Raw genomic sequence first — 13,482 nt, 5'->3', positions numbered from 1 at the left:
TTACAACTCAATGGGGCTTTAAAAATTCCATTTCAGACACTTCACTCTTCTTTAAGAGATCACAAGGTCATCTACTGCTTGTATTGGTATATGTCGATGATATCATCATTACAGGCTCCAATCCTCAGCTTGTTCAGCAGATTATCACCAGCTTCCAGTCTGTTTTTGCACTTAAAGATCTTGGTGCTTTGAGTTATTTTCTGGGAGTTCAGGTTCTGTACAACAAATCTGGTATTCATCTTTCTCAATCTAAATATATCACTGATCTGCTTGACAAGGTGCAAATGCAGGATAGTACACCTTGTTCTACTCCTATGGTTTCTGGAGTGTCATTTACTAAAGGTGATAGTGCATCTTTCTCTGATGTTACTCTATATAGAAGCACTATAGGTGCTCTTCAGTATGCAACCCTGACCAGACCAGAGATTGCTTTCTCTGTCAACAAACTTAGTCAGTTTCTCTCCTCTCCTACTGTCAATCATTGGCAGGCTTGTAAAAGGATTTTACGGTATCTGAAGGGCATTATTAGGCTTGGTTTACAGTTCTACAATCATGGTAGCATCCAGATTGACTGTTTCAGTGATGTTGATTGGGCTGGGGACAAAGATGATAGGAGGCCTGTGGCTGGTTATTGTGTTTATATGGGTCAAAATCTGGTGTCTTGGTGCTCTAAGAAACAGGCAGTGGTATCTCGATCTAGTGCTGAGTCTGGATATCGAGCATTAGCAATGGCAGTAGCAGAAGTCTTATGGATTCGATCTCTTCTTGCTGAAATTGGTATTCCTTTGTCTTCCATTCCAATCATATGGTGTGATAATCAAAGTGCAGCAGCTTTAGCTTCTAATCCCAAGTTTCATTCCAGAACAAAACACATTGAATTAGATGTTCATTTTATTAGAGAGAAAGTTGCTGCTCAATGTCTTAAAGTTCAGTATATTTCCAGCTCAGAACAGACTGCTGATATTCTCACCAAAGCTCTCTCTTATCATCCTTTTCATTACTTGCGTGACAAGCTCAACCTTACTTCCTCAGTTGAGCTTGAGGGGGGATGTTGAAGATATAGTTGAAGCTGAGCTGAATAGAGTAGCTGCAGCAGCTTGAGTGTGATGAAGCACGTGTGAGCAGATAGTGCAAGCTCAAGCTGACGTGTCAAGTAGAAAATAACTGCATGACATGTGTCAAGTGCTAAGTGGCTGGACTAAATCTAAGTTGTTATTAGTTAGAATAATAGCTTATAAACTGAGCTAAGAAAAGTTGATAACTGTATTAATCATTCTCATAATAATATCGTGAAGTTTCCATTTCATTTTCTCTGTTTTTCTTTGTTTCCAAACACCTTATTACAAATTCTAATAAGTGGGGTGATAAAATTTCCTTTCTTGGGCTTGAAACTTTTATATCCTTCCATTGTGCTAACAATTGATTCATTTGTCTTTGTTGTTTTCAAGAATAGGCTATCATTGGCTTAAATTTTCTAAAATTTGTTTTGAAAAAAAAAAAAACATAAACAAAAACTTCTGACTCTTTGCTTGCTGTAACAACGGCAGAGTTATAACAGAGAGCATCATGTTGCTGTCAGCGTAATTGAATCGATTAACACGTTGTGTTGAGTTTTGATACTGCTGCTCTGTTTTTTTTCTTTTTTTTTTGGGGGGTTAACCAAAGATTGCCATTTCGCAGAAACTGGTAAATTGGATGCAATAACGCAAACTCTAAACGTATTAGTGCAATTATACCTGTGACTTGAGCCCTTATGAACAGAAACCAATGGTTGCAAGCAAATAAATTCATAATTTATCAATAAATATACCCCAGAAAAATAATTTTATTAACGAATGGTTATATAATGGAATCAAATCAACTATTTTCCAGCAACAAAATTTCCTGAAACAAAATTTGCTTAACTCTTCAATCGAAGCTGACTTATCAAAATGGTAATGTGTTACATAGATAATCAAGAAGACCGGGCAGTCGGTATATTTGTTCAGTTTTCACTGAAAATAACAGAATACTGCCTTTAAGAGAAAAATCACTAAATCAGAGATTCTTCAAAATTGGACTTTCTCACTGATTGATCTGTTTGCCCAGTTTACAAAGATTCTGATTCTATAATAATTACTCAGACTGGTTCAGAGCATTGGGGAGATTGAATCCAAACGTCCTCACCTTCAATATGCAGCAATACTGCCTAAAGGGCCTAGCCAAGCAGCTTTCAACCAGCTTTATTTTGCTGGCCACCTGAGTTTGATCCTATGAAGGTAATAGGGTTAAAAATTTGATTGATCAAGCAATATTCTTCAGCAAACTCGCTATATATAATTTGAATAAAATAATTCTTTAATAAATATGAATGAAGTCTCGTATCGAATTATCCCGCTGGTGGTTGGGGAAAAAAAAAAATTATCGAGCGTCTAAATTTGAAACAGTTATTTGATTGATAGAACAATCTTCTGGCCTGCAAACGGGCGACACTGCAGAACTCGCTGTGCTCCTTACATGTGAATATGCAGGTTGTTTCGGAGGAGGCAATGTGGCAGCCTCATTTTTAAGCATGGAGTCAACATCGGACATGGTGGGTCTTTCATCGGCTCTTTCTTGTACACAAAGAAGTGCTATGTTCACATATCTTGAGAGCATATGCATGCTGCAGGATGCATCTTCTAACAGCACTGGATCAACTAACTCTAACACCCTGTTGCTTGTCCACAGATCCCATGCCTACACAGCCACAGCAAAAAAGTTACGGCAGTCAATTAATTTCGCATAGAAATTAAAAGTGAGAATCAATGATCTCAGTGAAATAAAAAGAAAGTGATTGTTTGTCACTGGCTATAAAAGTAAGGATTCAAGTACAAGAAACACATGTTTTAACGAATTAGAGTTGTATTTGTCTGTATTTTAGTTTTGTCCTTCTTTTATTAAAATAAGGGCTTCCCCCGTGGGTCCTGTAACTTATTAAGGATGGATTTGCACTTCAAAAGGTACATAGTACAAATCCAAACTTTATACATTACAGATGTCGAAAGCTGATGGTCGTTACGTATATACACAGGAAATCTATGTATAAACCATATGATAGAATCATCCAACGAAATCATGATATACTTTTGACACGTCACAATCTTATATACAGATACTTGTAGACGCACATAATATACGGAATATGGAGGTGTAGGTTGCTTACATAACCGTTTATGCTGAGATAGCCAGTGTGGTAAAATTCAGTATTCTTCTTGCCACTCAAAATTTCTAGTAACAGCATTCCAAAGCTAAAGACATCCGATTTGATCGAGCAGATTCCTTGATAGACATATTCTGGTGGGATATATCCGCTGTAAACCAATAATTAAATACAAGATATAAATTAGTATATCCATCATATATCGCAAATACATGCATATCAAATTATAATATTGTGCTAGTCAAAATTTAAAGGAGCAAAATCCATCTCATTAGTCAAAATTTTAGTTCAGGTTGCGAACTCGGGTCGCCAACTAAATAAAGCTGTATGAAACCCACTTAGTCAAGTACTCATGTGGGTGAGAAAAATCCATCTTAAGGATTGACTGCTACTATACAATATATAAATGAATCTTAGTAACGAACCTTAATAGTCAAAAGGTACTGTTAAATCTTTGAACATTAATAAAAGTTCATATCAATGAAGAGACAGATTCTAGAGTATATCTATTCTACTACACCGACTTAAGGATTGACTACTACTACACAATATATAAATGAATCTTACCTAACGAACCTTAATGGTCAAAAGATACTGTTAAATCTTTAAACATTAATAAAAATTCATATCAATGAAGAGACATATTCTAGAGTACATCTATTGTACTACACCGACTTAATGCATGTATAATATGTGTGCATTTCTTTTAGAAAATCTCATGTAATTAATAGTTATATTTAATTAATACACACATGCCATACATATATTATGTGGGTGTAGTATAACAGAGGTACTCTAAAATATCTCAAATGGAGGACCCAAAATTTTAATAGTGCAAATGCTTAATTTAATTACTTACAAAGTCCCAGCGACCCTATTTGTGTTTGCTTTAGACTCATTCCCTTTGAAAATTCTTGCCATTCCGAAATCTGATATTTTTGGCTTCATCTCCTTATCTAACAAGATATTGCTTGCTTTTAGATCCCTATGAATAATTCGCACTCTGGAATGTAGATGAAGATAAAGAAGCCCTTCAACTATTCCTTCAATGATTTGAAGACGTGTTCCCAACTCTAATAACACGCGCTTTGTTGCATCTAATTTACAGCAAAATGAAGAAAATATTAATATAGAATACAATCAGGTAAATAAACTCTACAATAAAGGATTCGACTACAAAATTAATGTTAAAAATAAAATGCTTCCACAATTTTCAGTAATATAATCCCCTACCCATGCATGCGAGCGGGATTCAAACTCAGATCTCTCGTTTTAACTAAAATTTTTTTACCAACTAATCAAGCTACTGGCAGTCACGAGATTAATACAATAATAGACAATATTATACAAATGTTTATTTGAATATATATCTTAGATTTACAAACCAAAAAGGAAGAAATCCAAGCTTTTATTAGGCAAGTACTCATAGATGAGTAGCTTCTCATCTCGTTCAATGCAGCAACCCAAAAGTCTAACAAGATTCTTGTGTTGAACTTTGGCTATGACAAGTGCCTCATTCTTTAACTCTTGCAGTCCTTGTCTAGATCTTACTGAAAGCCTTTTCACAGCTATCTCATCTCCTTTTGCTAATACCCCCTGAAATATACAGTAGTTCTTATTAAACCATTAGTCTGAAGTTCCATTTGGTATTGTTGTTCGGAAAAATTACAATTATAAAGTGTTTGTTAATTCTAAAAAAGTTAAGTTGATTATATCTTAAATTTCCATGTTAGGTGCCAAATCAAGTATAATTCATTTACTATTTTTATCAAAATCTTTATTGCTAGAATGAAATTTTACCTTGTAAACAGGTCCAAAACCACCCTCACCAAGCTTATTCGCGTCTGAGAAATTATTGGTTGCTGCAGCAACACTAGAAAAGCTGAATAAGGGCAATTCAACTTCCCTTTTAGTACTTTTCCAGCGATTGTTTGCTTTATTACTCAGCTCAATATCATCAGCTTTTAGATTCATACTCAAATCAAATTGCATCAAATTCTCACCTGAATGATCAGCAAAGATGAAAATAGAAAAAAAGAAAAAAAAGGTTATAAAAAGAGAATTCACTGCTCAGATCACGTTATATATGAGAATAAATGCCTTACCTTTGCTTTTGAGCTTTCTTCTCAAGTAAAAAGCAACGATCACCAAATTGACAAATATCAGGGACACCATTACTGATAAAAGTATGACATTAAATGAAATTAATATAAAAACTACGAGGACTGAGAGAGATGCAAAAGCACAAACGATAACGAACAATAAAAAGCACTCCATGACGATCCCTAATGAGTAGTTTACGATTAACCAAAACTTGGTGAAGTAGTCCTTTGAATCGTTAACAGTAAATTTGTAAGATCAGTGTTTCGGTATACAATTTGTATGGTCAATTTTATATTAATATCCAGAAACGTCTTTTACCAATTTTAATTACCTTGAGTTTTCCAAAGTTTGATTCTGACTATTCCAAGTCTAAAAAGTTAGGTAGGCTGGAAAAACCTAGCCATTTGGCCTGGCTTCATGCTCTCTACATATGCTGAGGGAATGATTTTCGGTCCGACAGGGCTTTATTCAATTTAAAGTAGATTTTTTCAAACACATTAGTGGAAGTAGATTTTTCTTTACAAAAATTGTAACAATCTATCATCAATGTGAATAAAAATTTAATAATAATATATTTTTCTTATATTTTTATTATTTTTAATTTTTTTTATAGTAAATATATATTTTATGTTATTAAGATAGATTATCAAGCAAATAATTTATTTAATATCTTTTCCTTTTAATTTTTGGTTTTAAGGGAGCTTTTAGATATTATAATAGGCACTTAAGTAATATATATTAACTTTATAGAGAGAAACTAGCAATCTCCCGTTTGAGTCCATACAGATTGTACATATTGCTAGATTATAGATTTTGTAAAAGAAAAAAAAAAAAGGTTGACGAAAAACTTAAGCACCCTATCAACTATGTATGTTTTATCATTATGTTTGGCACAATTACTTTCTTAGGAATTTGTTTTTTTGAAATTTTGGGTGATTTCAATGTACACTCTTTCGTTCATCTAAGAATCAGCAAAAGAAATTGTATGCTGATATCAAAAGTACGCAGGACGTTTCAATTTCATGATATTCCATATCAATCAAAGTGATTGAGGGGCTGTGCACACAAATTAGTTAATATTTACTAGCCATTAATTTTATTTCACAATTGATAAGTATGAGGTTGTGAACCTTGGCCTCACAGGCAGTTCAAGTCCCTACAAAGTATTGTGGTGACTTAATTTTTTTTTCTCAATCATGGAAAATAATTGGGTAAAAATAGTCTTCTCCTTACGAAGTATAAGTGAAGTAGACACCTTCGAATACTGAAGAGGATAAAATTTGGACAGTTCTATATAAGATTTAATGTAAAAACAGTTTAAATAATTGTCTGATTATAAATATCAATAATAATATAATATAATGTTAGTAGTAATCTTATGTAATATGAGTTATAATCTTAAGAATTGTCTCATGTAATTTAAAAAATATATATAAGATTGTGAAATCGCAGCATTAAATGTTTTTTTAAACTTTAAATCTTTGCTACAAGACGTATTATTATTATTTTTTACAATACTAAATATATAATAATAAGTCTACACTAAATGGTGGTTTCTTGGATTGAATGCAATATGCAAGCTTGACACGAGAATCCTGAGTCAATGGGCTCCAATATATATGTGTCTGTGCGTATAATATAATAACTCTCATCCTTTTATTCTTCTTATTATTTTCTGAATTTCAGATGGGAAATCTTGGACTTGTTCCTTCACATTTTTTCATTTAGGGTGTTCCAATTTTTTCAACTAGGAATTAAGCAGGCTTTTTGTCTAGCGGAATGATTCTTATCATGGGTGCAAGAATTTTAAGGCAAGGCAAGAGCACCCAAGAGTTACATGTTTCATTTTACAAAATTTTCGTGCACTTTATTATTCTTTCCAATAAATGAATAATAAATCCAAAAACTTAACGTAAAAGGGTATGAATTAACTTACATAATTAATTAAGTGATATTATTAAATTTATTGACAAGGATTTATTCTCTTATTTATTATTTTGACACTTTTTTAAACGATGCGTCTTAATTCCTTAAAACTCTCTATCATGACAGACGTTTTCCTGTTTAAACTTCACAATTCCTGCTTCTTTCGATTTATTCCCTAACCATCGTGAACTCTTCTTCTCCGCTTTAACAGTTAGCCACTGCAATAAGTAAAATTCTCGCTAAAACTAGCTTACCCCTTTAAGCATGAACTTCAACAACAATAACAGTCCAAAGAAGTTAACTTATTTAAGATTAATAGTCCAAAGAGGTTAACTTATTATTTTGTAATGCTTCGCGATTTCACTATGGTTTCATCCTCTGCTTGTTAGATTTGTATGAATTCATGGCTAAAAGACATTATGAATAGGAGAAACATAGTGGGAAAAAAGTTGTACTTTCAATAGCTTTAGCAAAGAACGTATTAATATGACATTTTATGAAACATGTGGTGGGCATCAAAAAATTGTAAACTTAAAAAAAAAATAAATAAATAAAAGAAAAGAAACTATCTTTATAGATAATCATGAGTAGATTTGAAACCCCTATTTTATTACCGTTCACACTATAATAGTGTATGCCAGTCAAAGTACTCCAACAGCAGGAGGTCAAGAAAGCATTGCTTTGAAGACAAGAGGAAAGTTGCGAGAAAATTGATGAGAATAAATACATAACAATTATGTCATATTATAATCACAAGAGAGAATAAATATATAACGATTATGCTAAATTTTGGAGACTGATCGCTCTTCTGAAACTTCAAGCTTCATACAAAAATCCAGTTAACGGCCTTCAAAACAAATATCTTCTTCTTCATAATCATCATTTTCTAAATTTCAGATTCAACTCTTGGACTCGTACATTCACATTGTGAAAATTTCACTTTCAGTAATCCAGTTGCACCATAGGGCCATTAGCCGTGAATCTTAGATATTAATTAGCTGAGACGTTTTGAAAATGGTAGAAATAATTAAATTAAAAATAATGCATTAAACTAGGCATTTTGGTCTAGTTTGATAGAGGCTTTAGCCCCAAAATAGAGGATTCTTTAAACTAAATTTTGGTGCAATATTCTTAATTGCTAAGAAATGGTCACACCACACAGGGTCAAGAATAAAATTCTTGAAATCATTTCCCAAAAAAGGACTCCATACACATTAAAATAAAAAATTTGCACGCTTCTAAAAGTGAAATCGTTTTTTGGTTCATTGAACAATCTTCTGTCTTCCTGGAGGACGATGTTGAAATGTTCTTACATATGAAAAGCCAGGTTGATTCGGAGGATTTAATGTTGTGGCTTCATTTGTAAGCATGGATACAACATCGTACACGGTGGGTCTATCATCAGCACTTTTTTGTGCACAAAGGAGTGCTAATGTTCACATATCTTAAAAGCATATGCTTGGAGGATTCACCTTTCTAATATTAGATCAATCAACTCCAATGTCCTGTTGCCCGTCAATAGATCCCATGCCTTAGATTAATAATTAACCGTAGACAAAGAAATATATGAAAATTAGCTACACGTAAATAATAAATAACGAAGATCAGAGAATCAGTCTGTTAAAATTCAGTATTCTTCTTGCCGCTCAAAATTTCAAGCATCAACACTCCAAAGCTGAAGATATCAGATATAATGGAAAAGACTCCTTCTAACGCATATTCTGGGGAAACATATCCACTATAATTTGAGAATTAATAAAGGATTGTTAGCAAATTCAAATTCATGCTAATATATTATGAATCTACGAGAGCAAAAATCTGAATTTTTATGAAATTTCGATATGCTTTTATTTATTTACTAAGTACCAAAATCCTACTTGTGTTTGCTTATAACTCATTTCCTCCACTAATTATTCTCGCCATTCCAAAATTTAAAATTTTGGGATTCATGTCTTTATCCAGCAAGATGTTATTAGCTTTCAAATCCCTGTCAATTATCGGCACTTTGGAATATTGATGAAGCTAAAGAAGTCCTTGTGCTATTCCTTCAATTATCTGAGTACAGGTTCCCCAATCTAGAAAAGACTCCTTCAATTATTTGGTTTGGAATCTGATTTACAACAAATAAAGAAGATGTCAGTTAATACGAAAAATAAATAAAACTTCAAATCAAAATTGTTGATGCGAGATTCCAATTCTCCTCGTTATACGACCCGGATCTCTGCTCGATCAACTTCCCCACGACCAGGAGGTCTCCTAGTAATGCTTCTTCTCCAGATATCCCTGCACACACAGACAAGTCAGAGTACGCCGGTTGTTCTCCCGGCGCAAACCCTCCGACGCTCAAGTCAGATATCAAGGTTCGGGGAACGCTTGCCACGGGTCTTGTGGCTTTTTTCGTGGTTTTTTTTTTATCTCAAAAATGCCAACCCTTTTACCTTCGTTGGCTACCTTTTTATAGGCTTCCTCTGAATCCCCGTTTTTTGCTTTTCTCGAGACGGTCTGGGGCTCTGACTGCAGCGTTATGGGCAAACGTGGGATCTTGCGTGTTACGCCATGGTTCAGGGGAAAGCGTGGCTGTCGTGGTTCTGTGAGATCTTGCGTGTTACGCCACGGTTCAGGGGAAAGCGTGGCTGTCGTGGTTCTGTGAGATCTTGCGTGTTACGCCACGGTTCAGGGGAAAGCGTGGCTGTCGTGCCTAGATTCTCGGGCTGGAGAGCATGTCTTGCCAACTGCTGTCGACCGGGTCTCCTCGCCTATCGACCTCTAGCCGGAATGGTCGTATGCCTCTTATAGGAAATTGGCCTCGCGGATGACAACATCGTGGACGAACAAGATATTTCTGCTCCTGTTCTTCCGCGCACCAGGCTTTCACGGAACACACCGGTTCGCAGAACTCTGCCATCCGATATCTGCTCGTCATTCCTGGTCTCGTCGACATATTTATCCCAAACAGTATCTCTCCCAAACACCGGTCCCCCAGTTTCTGGTGTTGGGTAATGTAGTGGACCAGCAGTGGAAACTCGATAGTACTCGCTCGCGTGGGATTAGAAAAGGCTGCCAAGAGTCATGTCGCATTTAATTGCGGACGAGGTGACGTGGCAGAAATCCCCCCCTCCATGTGAATTTCAAACCGATGGTTATGAGGCCCTTGGGATTCGGCACAGTTATATGCTGGCAGCCCAAAAGTCCGTCCTCATTTGGAAAGCCTAATCCTCTCGAACGGCATATTCACCATTCACTCCGTCTCCGTCTCCGTCTCTGTTTCTCCGGCAAAGAAGTTCCGGCACGAAGTCCCCATCCTTGCCTTTCTCCAATTGAAGCAGTACTTCAGGTATTACTTCTCTCTCTCCTCGGTCTCGGATAGTTTGTAGGTAACTTCTTTTTTCTTTCGTTTGGGTAGTAGTTGGTGGTGTTGTGGTTAGAGTTTAGGGAATGTCGAAAGGTAAAGGGAAGGTCATTGAGGTTGATGACGATGAGTTGGACTTCCTGCCCAGTCTGCTCACCGATCCCGCCTTTGACCCCGAGATCCCCTTAGAGCCCATTAGGTCTAGTGTCAGGACTAGTGCTAGGAGCACGTCTCCCCAAACGACCTCTACGAGCGGGAGTAATGGTGAGGGTGGATCTTCTGGCTCCGAGGATACTTTGAGTGAGGGTCGAGGAGATGATTCTGGTGAGGCGTCCCCATCAGGGGCGCCGCGACCCGAGGGGAGGAGTACTATAGGAGGTAGAGCCCTATCGCGGGATTACGCTATTGATTACATGACGTGCACGACCACGTTTGATGAGCTCGAGGACCTCCGGCTGAGGTATAGCATTCCTGGCGAGATACCTCTCAAGGTCCCGGGAAAGAAGGATGCTCCCAGCCGGCCTCCTAGGGGATATGTTACCCTGTATCTGGACAGCTTTAAGTACGGGCTGAGGTGTCCCTTGCAACCTTACTTTGCCCGGATACTTAACGGGCTAAATCTAGCTCCTGGTTAGCTGAATCCCAATGGGTGGAGAGTGCTCTCTGGTCTGTTCATATTGTAGGACAGATGTTGCCAAAGCGAGCCCACGGTTGATGAGGTGAAGCACCTGTACCAGCTAAAGAGCAGCCCCAAAGATGCCGGCTGGTACTACTTCCAATCTAGCGCCAAGACAAGGAAACCTATAACCGACCTCCCTACTGGTGGTGGTGGGAATTGGAAGAGAAAGTTCTTTTTTGCTGGGGGTCCTTGGGGTCAGGTCGCACAAATGGACGAGAAGGATTATCGGGTCCCACCCCGTTTCACGGTCCCAGGTTGCCTTCTCGCTCCAGATGCCTTGTATCCATAGTTGTTCTTGTTTTATTGGCTTGTTTCTAACCAAGTGTCTGTTTGTGTTGTAGTTTCTTGGGGCGTTCATTTCCCACTCCGACCTGGCCAGCTCAAACGGGTTGAGGCTGTGCTAGTCAATTCCTGCTCGAGCCGGGAACTGTTAACCACATACAACTTGCTCGAGTCTCGCTTGATACTTCCTGGCCATAGGATGGAGGACGCTGTGATTGGGGCTCTGACCCGAAAACGTTCTCGACCTCCAACCACGAAGAGGGACGAGAGTAAGGATGCCCCTACCGCAAAGCGGGCCAACATCGTGCAGCAGGCCCCACCCTTGAAGATTTTACCTCCGGCTCCTGTAAAAGTCGGGGAAGCTAGTGGAGTAGCCACAGATCCTGCTACCTCTTCTCCTCCTGTCGGGCCTCGATCTCGCTTACCTGACAGCCGAGCAGAACAACTGGTCCCTTACCTCAATGAGTTTACTAAATCCGTGAGCAATAAGGACCTGGAGGACTTTGACGGCCGCACCTTGGGTGAGCTGGTGGGGGCCATGCAGCATAGCGCTTTCCACCTCAGCTGCATGACCACCTATTACAAGGCTAAGGTTGGCCGCTACGACCGGAAGATGAAGGAGGATATTCAATCGGCGACGAGCAGAGCTGACGTTGCCGAGAAGAAAGCAGCGGAGCTGAATCTCGAGAATCTGAAGCTGATAGAGCAAGAATCACTTGCTCAAGCAAAAGCCATTACCCTCGAGGAGGAGCTTACCAAGGTCAAGGAGGATCTGCAAAGGCAGAAGGCTATGTATGAGGCTCAGCTCGAATCTCTCCGTGACTCCCACCGGGCTCAGGTCGAGAACTTGGAGAGGGAGGCCGACAACCAGTACGACCAGGGACTTCGGCATTCCTATCGTTGCATCATGGCCGTCCTCGGGAAGCAACACCCTGACCTGAAGGTGGATGACCTTGCAGCTGGTGTCGCTCGGCATATGGATGAGGAGGCGGCCAAGAAAGATGCCGAGGGGGTAGAGCCGATCGTGATTGAGGAGGAAAACTCACCTCTTCGTGCAGTCCCTGCTGAAGTTGGCGAGGCGAGCACCCCCCCGGACGCAACTGGCGATACCCCCCCCGCACCTGAGGAGGTTCAGCCAACCGATGCTGCTCGGCTTACTGATCTGCCGTCTTTTTGATATATTTCTTTTATTGTAGTGGACAATGTTTATGAAGATTATCCCCTCTGTTAATTATTAACAAATTAATAAAAATATTTTTTGATTACTTTCTTGTGTTGTAATTACGAATTAATTTTCGCTTGAGAATCTGCTTGTCTTCGTCTAGATGAGCAAGTTCCGGCTTGGCTCAGGGTTTGGCCGCATGCCTTTGAAGATTTTCCAATGCCTGGGATTCGGTTTGCCTTCGCGCGGTCGAGCAGATCCTGGCACGCTTGGCTTCGGTCTCGCCATAAGACAGGCTTTGAGACTTGGCGAGCCTTTGCATGCCTTGGGAATTTCTTCGAATGTTTTGGGAGTCTGCTCGCCTTCTCGTGGTCGAGCAGATCCTGGCATGCTTGGCTTCTGTCTCGCCATAAGATAGGCATTGAGACTTGGCGAGCCTTTGCATGCCTTGGGAATTTCTTCGAATGTTTTGGGAGTCTGCTCGCCTTCTCGTGGTCGAGCAGATCCTGGCATGCTTGGCTTCTGTCTCGCCATAAGATAGGCTTTGAGACTTGGCGAGCCTTTGCATGCCTTGGGAATTTCTTCGAATGTTTTGGGAGTCTGCTCGCCTTCTCGTGGTCGAGCAGATCCTGGCATGCTTGGCTTCGGTCTCGCCATAAGATAGGCTTTGAGACTTGGCGAGCCTTTGCATGCCTTGGGAATTTCTTCGAATGTTTTGGGAGTCTGCTCGCCTTCTCGTGGTCGAGCAGATCCTGGCATGCTTGGCTTCGGTCTCGCCATAAGACAGGCTTTGAGACTTG

The 13,482-nt window shown here is 38.8% G+C and overlaps 2 protein-coding genes across 2 annotated transcripts; one reads left to right on the top strand and one right to left on the bottom strand.

The window, feature by feature from the left end:
• Positions 1-1,820: 1,820 nt before the first annotated feature.
• LOC102611909 (G-type lectin S-receptor-like serine/threonine-protein kinase CES101) lies at positions 1,821-5,545 on the bottom strand. Its single transcript, XM_052444175.1, has 6 exons — positions 5,287-5,545; positions 4,982-5,184; positions 4,567-4,777; positions 4,041-4,278; positions 3,185-3,332; positions 1,821-2,718 (listed from the first exon to the last, which is right to left on the bottom strand). The coding sequence occupies exons 1-6, from the start codon at positions 5,456-5,458 to the stop codon at positions 2,401-2,403; spliced, it is 1,290 nt and encodes a 429-aa protein (XP_052300135.1). The 5' UTR covers positions 5,459-5,545; the 3' UTR covers positions 1,821-2,400.
• A 5,100-nt stretch (positions 5,546-10,645) lies between these two features.
• LOC127898829 (uncharacterized) lies at positions 10,646-12,697 on the top strand. The gene is made up of 3 exons (XM_052431319.1): positions 10,646-11,189; positions 11,580-12,358; positions 12,464-12,697. The coding sequence occupies exons 1-3, from the start codon at positions 10,646-10,648 to the stop codon at positions 12,695-12,697; spliced, it is 1,557 nt and encodes a 518-aa protein (XP_052287279.1).
• Positions 12,698-13,482: the final 785 nt, after the last annotated feature.

Source organism: Citrus sinensis, chromosome 7 (assembly GCF_022201045.2).
Source record: "Citrus sinensis cultivar Valencia sweet orange chromosome 7, DVS_A1.0, whole genome shotgun sequence".
Classification (NCBI taxonomy): Eukaryota; Viridiplantae; Streptophyta; class Magnoliopsida; order Sapindales; family Rutaceae; genus Citrus; species Citrus sinensis.
The sequence above is the reverse complement of the archived record's forward strand: the minus strand, read 5'-3'. Positions and strand labels throughout refer to the sequence as shown.

What these genes read in the sequence shown, in the direction of transcription:
- LOC127898829 (XM_052431319.1), top strand. Translation starts at nt 10,646, where the DNA reads ATGTCGAAAGGTAAAGGGAAGGTCATTGAGGTTGATGACGATGAGTTG. An exon ending in CGGGCTAAATCTAGCTCCTG is followed by an intron (nt 11,190 to 11,579) that starts GTTAGCTGAATC and finishes TTTGTGTTGTAG; the next exon opens with TTTCTTGGGGCGTTCATTTC. An exon ending in GTGACTCCCACCGGGCTCAG is followed by an intron (nt 12,359 to 12,463) that starts GTCGAGAACTTG and finishes CCTGACCTGAAG; the next exon opens with GTGGATGACCTTGCAGCTGG.
- LOC102611909 (XM_052444175.1), bottom strand. Translation starts at nt 5,458, where the DNA reads ATGGAGTGCTTTTTATTGTTCGTTATCGTTTGTGCTTTTGCATCTCTC. An exon ending in AAGAAAGCTCAAAAGCAAAG is followed by an intron (nt 5,185 to 5,286) that starts GTAAGGCATTTA and finishes CTGATCATTCAG; the next exon opens with GTGAGAATTTGATGCAATTT. An exon ending in CTTGGATTTCTTCCTTTTTG is followed by an intron (nt 4,279 to 4,566) that starts GTTTGTAAATCT and finishes GCTGTAAATTAG; the next exon opens with ATGCAACAAAGCGCGTGTTA.